The sequence below is a fragment of the Chinchilla lanigera genome, unplaced genomic scaffold (assembly GCF_000276665.1).
Source record: "Chinchilla lanigera isolate Chin_1 unplaced genomic scaffold, ChiLan1.0 scaffold00015, whole genome shotgun sequence".
Lineage (NCBI taxonomy): Eukaryota > Metazoa > Chordata > Mammalia > Rodentia > Chinchillidae > Chinchilla > Chinchilla lanigera.
Window position 1 is genome coordinate 15,475,934 of NW_004955416.1, and position 17,754 is coordinate 15,493,687.

The 17,754-nt window shown below is 52.0% G+C and overlaps 1 protein-coding gene across 4 annotated transcripts in view; it reads right to left on the reverse strand.

Moving 5' to 3' along the window:
- Nucleotides 1-17,754, reverse strand: part of Wdr93 (WD repeat domain 93) — a 54,988-nt gene that overhangs the window by 3,068 nt on the left and 34,166 nt on the right. For 2 of the 4 annotated variants that reach the window (XM_005381546.2, XM_005381547.2), the window contains exons 8-16: nt 15,599-15,683; nt 13,444-13,615; nt 11,416-11,486; nt 10,962-11,048; nt 9,830-9,949; nt 8,658-8,871; nt 7,675-7,738; nt 5,903-6,059; nt 5,467-5,656 (exon numbers count right to left, since the gene is read on the reverse strand). In XM_005381546.2, coding sequence (XP_005381603.1) covers nt 5,467-5,656; nt 5,903-6,059; nt 7,675-7,738; nt 8,658-8,871; nt 9,830-9,949; nt 10,962-11,048; nt 11,416-11,486; nt 13,444-13,615; nt 15,599-15,683 — 1,160 coding nt within the window. The remainder of the gene's footprint in view (nt 1-5,466; nt 5,657-5,902; nt 6,060-7,674; nt 7,739-8,657; nt 8,872-9,829; nt 9,950-10,961; nt 11,049-11,415; nt 11,487-13,443; nt 13,616-15,598; nt 15,684-17,754) is intronic. The other 2 variants (XM_013512549.1, XM_013512550.1) reach the window with 2 other exon arrangements.

The window sequence follows — 17,754 nt, forward strand, 5'->3', positions numbered from 1 at the left end:
TGCTGTGCCAGCAGCAGCCACTTTGGGAGAGGGTTGTGCCTTGTGTCTCAAGAGCCGCAAAGGAAAGTCGGGACAGGCTCCGAGTTCAGCTCCACGGGTTGGTCAGGAGGGGTTCTCAATGCCACTCCTCCCTCACCTTGATGAAGTCACCTAGTGTGTCACACGGGGCTTGCTGCTCTCCACAAGGGAGCCGTGTGCTGTGTGGATGGGGGCAGCTGGGTCACCCTGGATCCCCCTCTGGCAGGAAGTGAGCAGGGAGAACCTGCTTTTTTTTTTTTTTTTTGGTTTTTCTCCGGTACCGGGAACCGAACTCACTGCCTTGCGCTTGCCAGGCAGGCGCTTTTGCCGCTGAGCTAAATCCCCAGCCCCGAGAACCTGCTTCTTGCTGGGGTTTTTATTCCACATGGAATACGTGGAGCTGCTTTGCTTCTGCCTGCTCCCTGGTCTCCTCTCCATTCTGTCTCCTTGTGACAGAAGTTTGACCTAAGCTGGGCACCGTGGTGCACACCTGTAACCCCAGCATTCTGGGAAGCTGAGGCAGGGGGACGTGAAGTGCCAGCCCAGCCTGGGAAATTTAGTGACTTAGCAAGATCCCGTCTCAAAATTTACAAAAGGGGGATGTAGCTCAGTGCAAAGGTCCTGGGTTCAATCCCCAATTGAAAGAAGGAAAGAAAAAAAAAATAACCCAGTCAGAGACAAGTAGTTCAGGCCCATGGAGGTGGGGCTGGCAGGACTGTGGGGTGAGAACTCGCGTTTGGTGCCTCCCTGAAGGCAGCTCTGTGCCCCATGGGGTGGTCACCCAGGTCCCGGTGTGGATTTGAAGACAGTGTGGACAGACTATCACTAGCTTGAAACTCTGACTCTGAAGCCACATGAACCCAGTTTCACTGAGTCTCAGGGCCAGTGGAAAGTATTTCAGACACAGGTGTAAACAGGAAAAAATACACAGCTGAGAACTCAAGCGTTTAGACTGGTATGGGCGGCGTGTCAGCTGTTAACGCTGCGGGCTCGAGCGCTGCAGCGATTCTCAGAGCTGCCGCCTGTTGGGACCCCTCTGCGATATGTTGGGAATAGGTGGGAAGGCCCCAGGCACCGGGCCTCAGAGCAGGCGGGACAGGAGGAGCCTTCTTAGAACCCACTGTTTCCTGATCTATTTCTAAGACCCAAACTAGAAAGTGTGATTCGAACACTGGGCTGGGGACCAAGGAAATGCGATCTCTGCGGTCAGCAGGAGGCCGGGCCTGTCCCCGGCCACGGGCAGGGCCCCGCCAGCTCTCCGCTTTCCTGTGTGCCCTGGGCCCCAGGTCTGCCCCTGCCCGCTGCTCCGGCGGCTCACGGCAGCCTCTTCCCTTCCGAAGCTGCCTGGAGGCGGCGCTCTGCCCCGGGGCCAGCTACAGCGACCCCTCCTGGGGACAGGGGAGCTGGAAGAGTGCCTTCCGTTCCCTGGGGGACAGGATGGGCCTCAGCAGTTCAGAGAATGGGAGTCAGAGAAGGATGTCTCCTTACAAGGTGTAATATTACACTGCCACTGAGGGAAGTGGTGAGCACCCGGTGTCCCAGCACACTGGGAGGCTGAGGCAGGAGGACTGCAAGTTTGAGCCCAGCTTGGGCAACTTGGGGAGACTATGTCTCAAAAAAAAAAAAAAAAAAAAAAAGAAGTGGGAGAGGCTAGGGATGTAACTGAATCCAAAGGCCCTGGGTTCGAACCCCAGTACCACCAAAAACCAAAACCCAAGCCCATATTTACAAATGCTCGATTCTGGATGCTGAATGTCCCCCAAGGTCTGGGTGTTAGTTTGGTCTTTAGTGCAACACTGTGGAGTGCTGGTGGGAACGTCTAAGAGCACGGCCCAAAGGGAGGTCCCGAGGTCACTGCCCGGCCCCTTTCTTGTCCTCTCTTTTGCTTCCAGGTCACGTGGGGAGCCGTTTTGAGATGCCACAACTTCCCTGGGCCAATTGCTCCCCCCACAGGCCCAAAGCAATGGCCCTGTCCATCCAGATGGAAATCTCTAGCCAGCCTTTCAGTCTATACGGTTATTATCTCAGGTATTTTCTTAGAGGGGCAGGAAGCTAACAACAGAAATGATTTTCTCAAAATTTAAAAAAACCACTAAATTAAGCTGGGTGTGGTGGCACACGCTGGTAATCCCAGCACTTGGGAGGCTGAGGCAGGAGGATCGTTGCAAGTTTGAGACCAGCCTGGACTACAAAGTGAGCTCAAGATCAGCCTGAACTGCACAGTGAGACCCTGCCTCAAAAAGACAAAAAAAAAAAAAAAACCCAAACCACTAAATTATATTCTGGAGTGACATAAAGTCAGATTACTGGTGGTTTCTAGTGGTAGGATTATGGGTTATTTAAATTTCCTGGGTGGCATCTTCTTGGTTTTCAGATTTCTGCAGGTATTTATATCGGATAACAGAAAAAATGGGGACAGCACTTCCACTCTTCTTTTGGGCAAGGGGAGGCCTTTTCTGTGAGCTGAGAGAGGGCTCAGCAGGTGCCTGAACACTGGGGGGCCTGGTCAGTGTAGGCCAGGGAAAGGAGGGGCTTGGGTAAGGATGGAAGAAATGGGGACCTGCTCTCCCAGCCAGCAGTTCTCAGGCCCCTGGGCGGCCCCAGGAAGCTCCAGACCACAGCCCTGGTGAGGAGATCTCCTGGCGCCGCATGGCTGACCTCAGGCCCTTGACCTATTTTTCACCATTATTTTTCATCTGTTCTCTGGAACCACTCATATTTTTTCAGTAAGTTCACTGACCTCTGCTCCCCAGCATTAGGCATCCGAGGTGCAGTGTGGAGTATGTTTATTTATTTATTTGATATTGGGAATCAAACTCAGGACCTTGCGCTTGCCAAGCAGGCGCTTATGCCACTGAGCTATATCCCCGGCCCAACAACCCATGTTTTTGACAGAAAAGTTGCAAACAGAGAAAACACAACGAAAAACCACCACATACACTTCCATCACCCAAATCTAACCAGTTTCTACTGTTGTACACACGTCTCATTGTCTCTTTTACTCAAAATCGGGATTATAAACTGGGCATGGTGGCGCATGCTTATAATCCCAGCACTTGGAGGCTGAGGCAGGAGGATTGTTGTGAGTTCGAGACCCGCCTAGGCTATAAAGTGAGCTCAAGGCCAGCCTGAACTGCATAGCGAGACCCTGTCTCCAAAAAAGAGACAAAATTGGGATTATATTGTAAGTAATATTTTATAACATTGTTCATCTTTTTTTGGGGGAAGTACGGAGAATCAAACTGAGAACCTCATGCTTGCCAGGCAGACACTGCGCCACCGAGCTAGATCCCTGGTCCTGTCTTTTTATTTTTATTTATTTATTTAGGTTTTTTGAGCCAGGGCCTCACTATGTGGTTCAGACTGGCCTTGAACTCAGTATGGAGCCCAGGCTGGCCTTGAATTTACAGCAGTGCCCCTTCCTCAGACTTCCAAGTGCTGGGATTACAGGAGTGCTCTGCCACACCTGGCATTATCCTGAAAAATTTCAAACCTATAGAAATGAACCTTCGCCTAGCTTCACCAGCTGTTAATGTTTTATCTCCCTGTCTTTCTCTCTCCATAAACATTTTCCTAAATTTCACCACCTGTTAACATTTTAACTGTGTCTGTCTATAAATATTTTCCCAGGCCACTTGAAAGGAGGTTGTAGACATTATGACACTTCCCCCTAAATTCTCCAGCTGTGTCTCCTAACGGCAGGTCATCAGGGGGTAGAAGAGGAAGTCCCCATGTGAAGAGCCCAGCTCTGTCCGTAAAAGCTTTAATAGAGGGTGATGTCAAGGGTCTCCTCCACCATCCCGCTGCCACTCCTAGGACTCAGGAGACTTCTTCCCTGATGAATGGACCGGCTTCTGCCCGCAGCCTGGCACCTTGTAGGCAGGGCATAGCTGTCGCAGCTAGGGGCTGAGGGTGCAGCTCAGTGAATGAGCACTTGCTTAGCATGCTCAAGGCCTGGGCTCCATCCCCAGTTCCCCTCCCCCTCCTCAGGAAAAGAAAGGAGGGCAGGAGAGAGGGAGAGTAAAGGGAGAGGAGAGGAGACAGGTTAAACGCCAGAGCTGCAGAGCAGGGGTGAGCTGTAGTGCCACCTAGTGGTGATGTCCAGAATTCCCCCAGGCTTCGTTTTGTTATGTTTTCTGCAGGGCAGGGTTGGAGACAGGGTCTTGCTAAGCAGCCCTGGCAGCCCTTGAACTCACTTATGTAGCCCAGGCTGGCCTCACACTCATGGAAATCCCGCCTCAGCCTCCCGAGTGGTTTTTTTACTCTTTTTTTTTGTACCGGGAATTAAACTCAGGACCTTGCTTTTGCTACGCTGGTACTTATGCCACTGAGCTATATCCCCGGCCCTGTTTTTTTTTTGCTTTTTGAGACAGGGTCTTGCTCTGTAATTCAGGGTGATCTTAAACTCACTGTGTAGCTCAGGCTGGCCTTGAACTCACAGCAATTCTCCTGCCTCAGCCTCCCAAGTGCTGGGGTGATAGGCACGCACCGCCACATCTGGCTCCCGCAGGCATTCTGAATTAAGGAGGGGGGACATATGACCCTTGTCCTATCTACCATTTATTAAGGAGCTGCCCTGTACCTGCCACTTTACATGTGTTGTCATGCGAATGCCCAGCTGCTCATCGTGAGCTGGACTAGGAGAGACTGCTGGCTGCGCTAGGATGGCAGGACAGGTCACTGTGCTGGTGGCACTGGGGGTGGGGTGGGGGAGCAAGCAAGCTTTGGGGTGTAGGGTAGCAGAGAAAGGATCTGCCTATGACCATTGTCGAAGTCAGGGATGGTGAACCTTTAAGAGCCTTCCATGCTAGGAACAGCCTGTGGCATGCACACCATAGTCTCACCACCACTGTTCTAGGCGATGGATAAAGGAGTTGGCAAACTTTTCCTGTAAAGGGGCAGAGAATGAATAAGCTAGCTGTCTGGGTCATGGGGTCTTTGCTGTCACTATTCAGCTCTGCTATTGTAGCACACAGCGACCATAGGTGACAGTGACCAAGGGGGCAGGACTGTGTTTGTATAAAACTTTATTTATAAGCAGCTGGAGTCAGGCTCGGTGGCACAGCAACTTGCCCAGCACATGCAACGTCGCAGTTTCAATCCCCAGCACCAAAACCAAACCAAATCAACCTTATTTTCCAAACGGGGCAGTGGGTCAACTATGATCATAGTTTGCCCTGTCCTAATCCCTGCCTAATAAGCTGAGTGTGCTTTTGAAAAAACACACTCAGAAAATGAGAAAGAAAAGATGCTCACACGGGGAAGACATTCAGCCGAAGCCTTCCTTCCCCCACAGCCTGAATTACTCTCTTCCCCGGAGGAAGGGCAGTGTGGCCCCGGGGAGGGGCGTGGTGAGGCACCCAAGGGACCTGACAGCAAAGCAAACTGCTTCCTCTCCATCCCAGATGCGTACCCGGTCCTGGGGGATCTAGCCACCGAAACCCTTACCTCTTCTGGAGCACGAGCTCACATCTTTTCTCCAGTGGCAACGCCATGTTCTCTGTTGAGTCCTCTTGGGGAATGGTACGATTTTTGGAGAGATTTTCCAAGAGCGGGTAGGCCTCAAAATTAAAGCAGAACACAGAATTCTGGGTGCTCTTGGCATCACTGGTGCGCTCCTCTTTCCCTGGACGGTCACCTGCGAGGAACGGGAGCCCCAAACCTGAGCAACTGCCCGCCCAGGGCTGTGGGCTGGGGGTGGGGAGAGTGGTCAGACAGGGTGACTCCAGGGAGACCACAGCCTTTGATCAGAGAGCCCTGTGAGGACGGGCTGGGCATCCTGCGGCCCTTGGGGGAGGACGCGGTGGGGAGGGGTCTGGGTGGGGTCGCTTGCTTTGCAGAGGGCTCTCCTTGGGGCTGGGCGGGTCCCCATCCCCTTCCTCACCTCGGAGCAGGAAGCAAGGGTGGTGTAGGGACACAGCAAACAGGGGCTTCCAGGGCACGGCCGGCTGGGGGCCCCTGGGCAGAGCGAAGGCGCAGACGACTTCAGCCTTGGCCACATCCAGGAGGCTCATAGAGCCGTTCCTGGCAAAGATCAGCACCTGGGACACAGGGCGGTGGCAAGTGGGGACCCTACTGGTCTCGGTCCCCGATGGATGGCGGGGCACAGGGGTCACCTCAGCCGGAGTGCCAGAAGCAGCTGGACATACAACACAGGCACAGGGAATGTTTGGGCTCCCGCGTGGCCAGCTCTCTCCCCTCCCAGACAGTGGGGGACATGCACGCACGCACGCTGACCTCCTGCCTGATCCGGGGCTGGCTTCTGCCCCAGGTCTCGCCAGCCTCCTTGTGCCCAGCGCCTGGGCTCCTGACACCCCTTCCCCCGTGTCCCCCGCCTGGGATCTGAGTGGTCTCTCCTGCCAGGCTCTGTCCCCTCCATAACCCTGTGACCCCTCCTGCTGCCACAGTACTTCCTGTCCCTCGCACAGCTGGCCTTGTCACCCGCTCCACTCCCACCCCCTGTCACTTATCCCCTCCTGGAACACCTGATGCCACAAGAAGGTGCGTGGTTGGGCCGGGGATGTAGCTCAGTGGCATAAGCACCTGCCTGGCAAGCACAAGGTCCTGAGTTTGATTCCCGGTACCAAGAAAAAAAAAAAGTGCGTGGTTCTCCTCTACACGACCCCGCCCACCCCTTGCCCAGCTGCAGGACCTCGCTGGAGCTCTCCTTGGGGCCCCTCTCAGTCACTCTGCGAGCCCACGTTCCTGTCCTGTAAGTGATGGCACAGATCCGTGGCCCTCTCTGCCCCCTCATGACTAGGAGAGCTCCTGGCACCCGCTTCCACCGCGACCCCTCGCTAACCGGCTGGTGAGCTCTGAACGGACATTCTCAACTGCGGTCCCTTGGAGCCGCCCCTGGTGTCCTCTAGGCCTTGGTGCTCTGCAGGGCCACACACGGACACAGCCGCGGCGTCACGGTCGTCGGGGGATCAGTGCCACGCCTCTCTCCCGTGGGTCTCCCTCCTCACAGCTCCCCCTCTCCACTGCCCCACTCTCCAGCCCCGTCCTGGGGGCAGGTGCGCATATCCTCTGCAGCCGGTCCCTCTGCACCCCTGTAACCCTGCACCGCCCCACGTGCCTCACGCCCAGAGATCTGACTCTGAGCAGTCTGCACGGCCCTCCGTGTCCCCGCCCCGCTGCGAGCTCCTGGGCTCCCTGGTGAAGCTCAGCTGTCACTTCCTGTCCCGTTCTCCTCCCATGCCAACCTCTGCAAGTCGAATTGGGGACCTCCTCTGGCCCACGCCTCCATCTCAGAATCCCATCACAGCCTTTCCTGAGTCCTGGGGCAGCTGCCGGCTGACAGGTCTGTCCGTCTGAATGAACTGTGAGCTCCAGGCATGCAGGGATTTTATCTTTCAATTTGTTTGTCTTTGGTGCTGGGATTGAACACAGGCTCCTGCACTGAGCAGCACCCCGGCCCGGGCTTTCTCCTTTCTATCTGCTACCCACAGCCTCTCCTGTACCCAGTACACAGCAGGCTGTCACCAGACAGATCATTTGCTTCCTTTGCAGTGCCAGGGATCAAACACCCGCCTTGCGTGTGCTACGCAAGTGCTTTACCGCTGAGCTTTGTCCCCAGTCCAACACACGAGTGCTTTTTGAAGGAAAAATGGAAACACATTCACAGAAGAGGAACGTGAGGCGTATGGCACCTACCATGCCAGGCAAGGTGGGGACTGGGGCCACTGCGCAGATGGCTTCATCCAGATGCTTCGCAGACCTGCAGGACACAACACTGTCCTGAGATTTGCAAAATTTTACTTCTCTCCTGGGGAAACTCTGGGCATGCACACCAGGAGATACGGTGGCAGCGATACCTGTAACTCTCATAATGTTGCGAAGCAAGTTACAATAAATACAGGGGACAAGTTGGAGGATGTATAGGAACGTTAGCAGCTGTCACCTGAGCAGAGGCTGAAAGGCACGGGGCGGGGAGCTGCCCCTGCCTTGCTGCGGGGCACATCAAGACTGGTAAGGGAGGTGAGAAGCCCAGGGGGCGAGGCCGGAGGAGCAGAGCCCAGGCGCCCCCTGCTGGTGCGTGGGTGAGGTCACCCTGACAGCTGGGAAGGCTGAAGGGCGAGCCTCGTAGAATCGGGGCTCACAGGGGCTTCTTTCTTAAGCCGCTAGGTTTTGGGGTGGTTGGGTTCTGTAGCAATAGATTAACACCCTGTATGGGGGAGCTAGGAGGCTGAGGCTGGGGGCACAGGAGCCTCAGTGGAACTGGAGCGGATCGGTTTCCAGTGGGCAAGGGGAATTCAACCCATTATTCTTTTCATACACACACTCGCACACGCACGCGCACACACACGCACATGTGCGCACACATACGCGTGCACACACACAAGCACACGCACAGTATAGATTGGGTGCATAAACTCTTTTTAAACATTAAAAGGGAGCGATCGTGGGGGAACTGATGGAAGGTTATGTCGGCAGACATGCGTCTCTCCTTGCTCCGGTGGCATCTGGAAGATGTCACATCCCATCATACAGTGTTAAAAAATGTGACATCCACCCGTGACACCACGATGGGAGCAGCTAGGCAGGACAGTGGCGACCACGGGGACTGCCTGTCTTCCCCATGGAATAGTGTCATCTGTCTAGCGGGTTGTGGGCCCCGTCCGCCCCCGGCCACCCACCTGCTCACGAGCACCCGGCTGGTGGGTCCCTGTGTGCCGCTGGCTGTCACCAGGTGGAGGGAAGTATTGGTGCACAGCACGACACACTGCACTTGGGATTTTACCGGGCCCTCTGGATACAGGTTCCGTCCCTTGTGGACCAAGAAGTACTTTAGGAAGTGAATGCTCTGGCAGAAGCATCCCTCAGGCAGGGCGATGACCCCTAGGGGGAACCCTGCAGAAAGAAATCACATGGGCTGGTCGGGCAGGAGTGGCTTGGGGATGGCAGCCGCGGGCACTGGGTCTGTGGCCAGGCAGTGGTGAGGGGCTGGGAGGGGGCAGAGCCAAGCAACAGGGGCTTTTGGCAGCAAAATCAGGCTCCTGGTGCCCTGCAAGCTCTGAGGAGGAGCTGGCGAGCGGGAGAACCAAGCCTGCAGAGGGCGCAGAGCTAGCAGGTGGCGGAGGCAGGATGAGCCAGCCAGGACTGACGCGGGCCGGGCTGGGCTGGGGTTGGGCTCCGAAGGTATGCGCCCGCCGCGGGCTTTCAGAAGAGGAGGGAGAACAGGATTTGCTGGCATCCGGGAAGATGAAAGGACGCTGTGTGGAGGGCTTAGGAGTGGCAAAGCGCGCTGCACCCGGGAGAAGGGCGCCTTTATAGGCTGGTGGGCGGGTCTCACCCCGGCCGATCCATTTCAGGGAAACCGGTGCCACTGACTCCTGCACCTGCAAAGTGGCCCCGGGCCAGACCCCCGCGGGGCACCACCCACTCCAGCTGCTGTTGGCTGCTCTGGGCCAGGGGGCTCCTGCCCACCGACTCACCAAGTGGACGGGGAGACAGAGGAAGAAAACTTGCTTGAGAGCCCGGGCTGGAGGGCGCAGAGGCTGCAGCAGGCTCTCCTGTGCTGGGAGACACTTGGGCAGGGGTGCCATCAGAAGGGCAACGGCGGCACTCCAGCAGCTGGCACGGCAGCGTGCACATGGCACACACTCACTGGTACTTGGTGCTGGCGAGCGCCGCACATATTATTACGCTCAGTAAGTGCCGTGGTTTATACCTGGATGACCCCCAAAGCCTCACGCGTGCGTGGGTGGGGCTCTGGGAGATCGGATGGTGAATTCCCAAGGCCTTGGGACTTCCTGCTCCGGTGCCACAGCCAGAGACCCAGCAGGGGCTGGAGGGGGAGGAGGCTCACCTTCCGCCACGTCCCACAGCGTGAGCACGCCATCCTCGCAGGCCAGCACCAGGTAGGAAGAGGAGCAGCTGAGCCTCGAGGCGGTGATGGGTGCAGCGCAAGGCCACACGCTCTCGGGTTCTGCGGGGAGGACGCTGCTTACCGGCTGCCCCAGGACCCGTCCTGCCGACCACCCGCCCCCGATGACCTGCAGCCCCGCAGCCTCCCTCCGTGGGGCCTAGGCACCGGGAGCCCTGACTGCACAGGCTCGCCACCTTGCTCCTCTTCCCGGGTGCTGCCTGCCCTCCTCAGGATGGGGTAAAGCACTTTCCAGGTTTGAGACCCAGGGCCAGGGGCTCTGCAGGTCCCATTCAGTTTAGTTCCTGAAAGGGTTCTATGAAATTAGTACCCCTCGCCCCATTTTACAGAGGGGGAGGCTGAGGCAGGGCAGGAAGTCACTTGCCCAAGGCCACATGGCCAGTCAGTGGAGCAGTGGAGACTAGGAGCCAAGCTGCCTGGAGAGGGCAGAAGAAAGGAAATTCCTTCTTTGCAGATTTGTAGCATGACTTTTGGGGTACCACACTGAAGTGTAACAGGCACACCGTGCCAGGCCTTGACACAGTGAGTTTGTGTCTGTCTGCTGAATGAATGAATAGGGGGAAAGCAAAGCACCCACGTTTCCTTGGTGCCCATCCATGCCAAGGGCCTTCACACAGGGAAACTCTGCCCTCTTCACATCCCAGCAGAGAGCGTGGCCTCACCTAGCCCTGTGTCCCGGGCGAGAAGCCAGGCTGGGGTATAAGGTGTCCAGCTGCAGCCACTCTTCCCAGCCAGAGGAGCGGGGCCTGGCACTGGCCAGCTGGGCGCCCCCCCCTCCTGTCACCTTAGTTGCTGGGTGTGCCCTGAGGACCTGACTCTGGTCTTTGTCCCTCTTGGCCTGGGATGTTAGCTCAGGATGGACCCCCACTTCCGCCCTCTGGCTGCTGGAAGGGACACCGCTACATCTCTGTCACACACTCTCGGTGCAGCCCAGGAGGACCTGTTCTCAGCCCCGAGCTCAGGCGTGCACGTGCGTGCGTGCGCACGCGCACACACACACACACACACACACACACACACACACACGCACGCGCCCAGTCTCAGGGAAAAGTACCGGCTTTGTCCTTCAGAGAGCGGCTCAGCAAATAGAGGAAGAAGTTGTGGCTTCCGGTCCAGTGTATGCCCAGGACGTAGGCCACCCCTGGGGAAGCGGAGAAGAGCGGTGTGAGGTGACGTGTTTGCGTGGCCTCCAGTCCACATGGGAGGAGTGGGCTCAAGGGAGGTGGCTGGAAATTGAAAGCTGCTTGTGGGGCCCAGGAGCTTCTGGGGTGAGGAGCAGGCACCCCCAGGGCTGCTCCCGGAAGATGGGTGCCAGGCTTTACTATCAGGAACTCTGAGCTCAGGTGCAGATCCCAACAGCAACCGTTAAGCCGCTGCTGGTGACCTGATGTCCATGCCCACCCCCTCCCACTGCAGGACTGGCCGGAGTCATCTCTCAGGAGGGCAGTTTGGGGGCTCTCCCTGAGGTGACTCGTTGCCAGGGCAACTGTCTGGACATGTGCGTTTACCTGAGGGGCTCCTGGCTTCCGCGGGCGGGGTGGTGATGCAGCTAGGAAGGAGGAAGTGGAACGTGGCGGTGCTGCGAAGCAAGGAGATGCAGTCAGGCTCCTTGGCCAGGAGGGGTCTCGGCTAGGGTCTGGTGGGCTCTCGGTTTTGGACCACAAGCAGACAGCCAGGGAGGATCTTCCCAGTGGCCGGAGGCTGCCAGGTAATAGCTTTTCAGGTGCTGGTCCTGGTGGGACATGAAGATGCTGGGATGCTGGTGAGGGTGGCATGGTAGAGCACTCCCAGGCCAGTGTGGGGCAGGGCAGAGGTTCTGCTGGGGCTGAGTTGCCATGGAAGAGGCCCCTCTATCCTGGGGAAGAGCCCTGAATGACCGAGTTGACTTGGGTGATCTGCCTAAATGCTCCCCATCCTAGGGACCACACACCCAGTGGTGTGCTGAGAAGCTGGGTGTCATGGTTGAAATACGAAGTGTCCCTGAAAGACTCAAGTAGGAATGTTCAGGGGTGGGGCCTGCAGAATGACTGGATTATGAGGGTCCTGACGGCGTCAATAGATTCATCTGCTGATAAGATCATAGCAGGATGAACGACCAGGAGGTGGCACACAGTGGAGGAAGCAGGTCACTGGCAGGGTGCCCTTGAAGGGTATATCTTGTCTGCAGCCCCTTCCTGTCTCTCTGTCTCTTTCCCTCTCCGCTTCATCTCTAGCTGAGAAGCCATGAGAGAAATTGACCCTTTTTTGTGTGTGTGTGTGTGTTTTGTTTGCCTTTGAGACAAGGTCTCACTGTGTAGCCCAGGATGGCCCCCAGCTCACAGAAATCCATCTGCCTCAGCCTCCTGAGTGCTGGGATTAGAAGTGTGCGGCACCACACTTAGCATCTTTCTTTAAATTGCTGTTCTCTGACATTTTGGCACAGTGATGAAAACTGGTCTAATGATGGGCCTTAAAGTAAAAGAACTTGCTTTGTAGGGTTTACAGATTTTCATGTCCAAGAGACTATTAGCAACAGTGTAACAACTGGTTTTCAAAAATCCCTAAATACCATATCTTGCTTGGCTGTAGGGGCAGGCTGCAGCACATCATTGAGCCTGGGTAGGGGTCTAGCTCAGTAACAGGGAGTTGTTAGGACTTGGTCCTCAGACTGTGTGTCTCAAAGTAGGAAATTCAAGGTCCACCTGACAGCAAGATGAGAGGTTTCACTTCCTGTGTGAAAGTGAGCAGCTGTGAGGAGAGTTTATTCAGAAAACCACCTCCACCACAGATACTTCCAAGAGTGGGCGTGGTTTCTACCATCACAGCGTGGGTTCCTGAGGCCTCACTGCTGACTGGTGTATTTATTATAATACATTAGAAGTTATGTCTGTAATCCCAGCTGAGAGGCTGGGGCAAGAGGATTGCAAGTTCAAGGCCAGCCTGGGCAACTTAGCATGACTCTGTCTCAGAATAAAATAAAAAGGGGCAGGAATGTGGTTCTGTGATATAATGCTTGCCTAGCATGCATGAGGCCCTGTGTTTGATCCCAATACTGAAAAAAATATAGTAATGAATTATAATAATTATACATCTGTATTACATTTAGGAAGGCAGGAAGGAAGGAGAGAAAAATGTTAATAGTGGTGACTTTCATTTCCACTTTTAGGATCTTCTGTTTTTTAGAAAATCAGGGAAAAATTTTAAAGAGATGCTATACATAAAACAGTAAAATAAACTCTATTTCTCACTTCCATAGTTCTACATTCTTTTTTTTCCCCCCCAGTGGTGTGTATCAAACCCACGACCTCAGGCAATGCCAGGCAAGTGCTCTATCACTAAACTGCACCCCCAGCTATTCCTTCTTTTTAATCCATGTTTTCAGCTTTTGTACTTAAACAATCTTCATACAAAATGTCAAAAAAAACTCTGCAGAAGTTCTCTAAAAATTCCCCCAACCCAGAAAGAGCTTCCAGACTGGGCCTAACCCTGGTCTTTGGGTTGATCCCTTTGTGCGCCGGGGCTCCCCGAAGCAGGCCTGGGCCGGGCCTCAGGCTCACCTGAGCGGCTCTTCTCCCAGCTCCTTGTCCAGGTACTTCTTGTAGGAGGCATGGAACAGCTCTGTGTGCTGCTCCCACTGGCTGTCCCTGATGAAGTGGTTCTGCCCGGAGCCCAGCCCAGAGCAGTCTTCGACCTTTGCAAAGACTTCCAGGGGGCTTTTAAATGTGGTGCCTTTGATTGAGAATATTGCACAATTAGTCAGAGTGCCTCCCCTTCTTGAGTTCTCCTTCTTCCCTCCATGCTTGTCACATCCCTGCAGAAGCCTCATCTTCCATTCTTATTCTGCAGTCAGCCTGGGGTCCCAGGTACCCAGTCCCCAGGTTTCCAGCTCACAGGGCCTGGGAGAGCAGCTGCCCTCCCTCCTCCCACTCCTCCAGCCCAGCCAACATGGTCCCCACCTCACACCACACACAAGACTAAATTCCAGGTGAACTGCAGAGGCAAATATGAAAGGTAGAACAATGAAGCTCTTAAAAACAATATAAGCAATACCTTTATGACCTCGAGATAGGGGAAGATTTTGTAAGACGCAAAAATAACTTCCAATAAAAGAAAAATCAGATAATTTGACTACATTAAAGTTAAAAACTTCTACTCACCAGGCTCATCACTAAAAGCATAAAAGACCAAGTCATATAGTGGGAAAAGATGTTTGCAAAATGCATAAAACTTACTAATGATCCATATCCAGAATAAAGAATTCCTATAAATTATTAAGAACTTTTTATTCCATAAATAATCCAGTATAATACAGGCTCTTCACAAGGAGAGATACTTCAAGTGGCCAATAAACACATGGAAAGGTGCTCATTATCATTAGTGATCAAGGGAAATGTAAATTAAACTCATAATGAGATATTACTAAACACCCCCCAGGATGGCTAAAATTTAAGAGACTGACCATACCAAGTGTTGGTGAGGATACAGGGAACCGGCACCAGTGACTGCAGTGACCATTTTTCTCCCCTTCTCTGTAGTGTACCTCGGTTACATCACAAGTGTCCACTTATGCTGGGGTCATTTATTTATGTTCTAACCTTTCCATCTTGTTTCATGCATCTAGTTTTCTTTCTACTATTTCCACCTATCTATATTTCTATATTCAATCTATATTTTTATTTTTTATTAATCTTTTCTTTGTTCCTGTAGTTTTAGAATAAAAAAAAAAAAGCAAACTGGCTATTCTTTTGTTTGTTTGTTTGTTTTGGTACTGGGAATCAAACTCAGGACGTTCCACTTACCAGGCAGGCTCTTGTGCCACAGAGCTATATCACCGGCCAAACTGGCTGTTCTTGATCCATCATATTCCCTATCTTTTCCTTTTGTTTGTTAGCTTGCTGTACCACTGGTCTATAATTTTGTTTCACTAAGTTGCACAGCCTGGGCTCAAACTTGCAATCCTCCTGCTTCAGCCACTCAAGTAAGTGGGATCACAGGCATGTGCTACCATGCCAGGCTTCGCTCCTTGTATTTTAATGGTTGCAGAGTATTCTTTTGTATAAGTGTAGCAGAGTTCATCCTACAGTCTGTTTCCTGTGCAAATGATGTCACAGTGAGCATTGCTGTCGGTGTCTTGTGGCCCCTTCTGAGTACTGAGAGGACGCACTCTCTGTTCCCTGCCTGCAGTGACTCTTGGCCTCTTCTCCTCTTAGTCAGCCCCCACTTACCCTTCAAAACCCTGCTTCTGCTAAAGCCTCTGCCTGCTCCCCGGCCATTGGCCACTCCCTCCACTCTGTTTCCGGGTCCTATACCTTCCTGGCTACCGTACTTGAGCATCACGCCCCCTGGTGGCATTCTTCCATTCTCCCCCAGGCACCGTGAGTTCGGAGGAGATGGGTCTCACTTGCTGTGCAGTGGGGACTTGGCAAACACTGAGGAGTGAGTTACCCAGGAAGTGGGGAGTGGATCCCACCTGACAATCAGCTGTGACGTCTCCCTTTCCTGACCTTCTGATTCATCTCTGTAATGTCTGCTTCTTTATTTGTTTTTAGATCTCAGAGCTTATGAGTCTTAAAAATGTCTCCTTCAAAACCATGCATTTAATTAGACACTAATAAATAGAAAAAATAGGAAATTGTGGAGAAAGGTTGAGAAGGAAAAAAATGGAGAAGTCAGTGGCAGAAGGAAAGAGAATATTAGCTGAACCATACTTACCAGTGATTGGTTTAGGTGGTTTGATTTTCATTATATAAACTGGAGGGCTCAATTTAATGTCACTTTTAAAAGAAAAATTCACATCCTAAAATAAGAGAAAGGTACAGCCAATAAGCCAACAAAGAAGATAACATAGAATCATTCCAAACACTCCTTCTAAGACAAGATAAAAAGGAGGAGGGAAGGCAGATAGGACAAATAGAAAGTAAACAGAGCCAAGTGTGGGGGTGCATGCCTGCAATCCCAGCACTCAGGAGGCTGAGGCAGGAGGATCACCGTGATTTCAAGGCCAGCCTGGAGTACAAACTGAGACTCTGTCACAAACAAAAAAAGGGTAAATAGTAAGAAAGTTGATTAAAACTCAGACATATCAGTAGTTACACTAGCTGTATATGGCTTAAACCCTGCAATTAAGAGGCAGAGATTATCAGACTGTACAGAAAGACAAAGCTCAACTATATGCTGTCAACTTAGTTTCCAAAAAAAGACAAATATGTTAAATGTAAAAGCACCAAAAAAAATACATGTCACTAAAACTAATCAAAAGAAACAATTTCAACCTCAACAAAGAATATTACTAGGAATAAAACTGAGTAATGAGCTGGGTGTGGTGGCACATGCCTGTAATCCCAGGAGGACTGGGAGGCTGAAGCAGGAGGATTATGGTGAGTTTGAGGCCCACCTGGGCTACAAAGTGAGTTCAAGGCCAGCCCCAACTGCATAGTGAAACCCTTTCTCAAAAAGGCAAAAAACAAAACAAAACAACAACAATAAAAAACTGAGTAATGATAAAATGGTCATCTGAAAATATAACATTCCAAGTTACTATGTATCAAATAGCACCTTCACAATACAAAGTTCATAGGAATGAAAAAGGAAATAGACAAATCTACAATCTTAGAGAGTCCTCTTTCAGTAATTGATAGGATAAGCAGAAAGTGAGAATACAGTAAGGATATGGACACTTGAATAACTTGGTAACAGCAGAATATTCTTTTCAAGTGTGCTTACCAAGATAAACTATATTCTGGGCATAAAACAAGTTTCACTAGCCGGGCATAGTGGTGCACGCCTGTAATCCCGGCACTCGGGGGCTGAGGCAGGAGGTTCATTGCGAGTTCAAGACCAGCCTGGGCTACAAAGTGCGCTTAAGGCCAGCCCGAACTGCATAGTGAGACCCTGTCTCAAAAAGGCAAACAAAACAAAACAAAACAAGTTTCAATAAACTTAAAGGTTCAAATAACATGAAGTATGTTCTCTGAGTGAGAGGCCAATAAAAAAGATATCTGTAACATCTCCAATAAATGTATGCTGAGTAATCATTTGGTCAAAGGAGAAATAAAAAAGCAAATCAAGAAGTATCTCAGCGGCACAGCTCCTGCCTGGCAAGTGCGAGGTTGTGAATTCAATTCCCAGGACAAAAAAAAAAAAAGTTGTTGAATGAAAATGAGAAGATATCCAGATTGAAAGGACACAGCTAAAGCAGTGCAGTTGCCTCTCAGTATCTGTGGGATGTCAGTTCCAGGACCCCCTTGGATATCAAAATCTATGGGTACTCAAGTCCCTTATATAAAAAGGCATAGCATTTACATATAACCTCTAGATTACTTATCATACTTAATACAATGTAAATGGCAAGAAAAAGTCTCTACCTATTCAGTAGAGATGCAATTTTCTTCAGATTTTGACCTGCGTTTGGTTCAGTTTTCAGGTGTATAACCTGCAGATACGAAGGCTGGCCATACTTAGATATAAGTTCATGAACTAAATGCTTATATCAGAAAAGAATACCTCAAATCAGTGATATGAGCTTTTACCCTAAGAATTTAGGAGAAAAAGAAAACACTGAACTCAAAATAAAGGAAATAATAAAAGTCAAACTGGAGATCTGTTAGATAGCAAAGAAAAAACAATAGACAAAAATTTATGAAACCAAAAGTCTGCCCTTTGAGAAGACTAATAAAATTGACAGCTGGGTGTGATGGCACATGCCTGGAATCCCAGCATGCTTTGAGTTTTGAGGCCAGCCTGGGCTACCCTAGTGAGTTCAAGCCCAGCCTGAACTCCATAGCGAGAACCTGTCTCAAAAAACCAGCCTGGGGATGAAGCGCAGCGGCACAGGATCTGCCTGCTGAGTAAGAGACCCTAAATTCAAC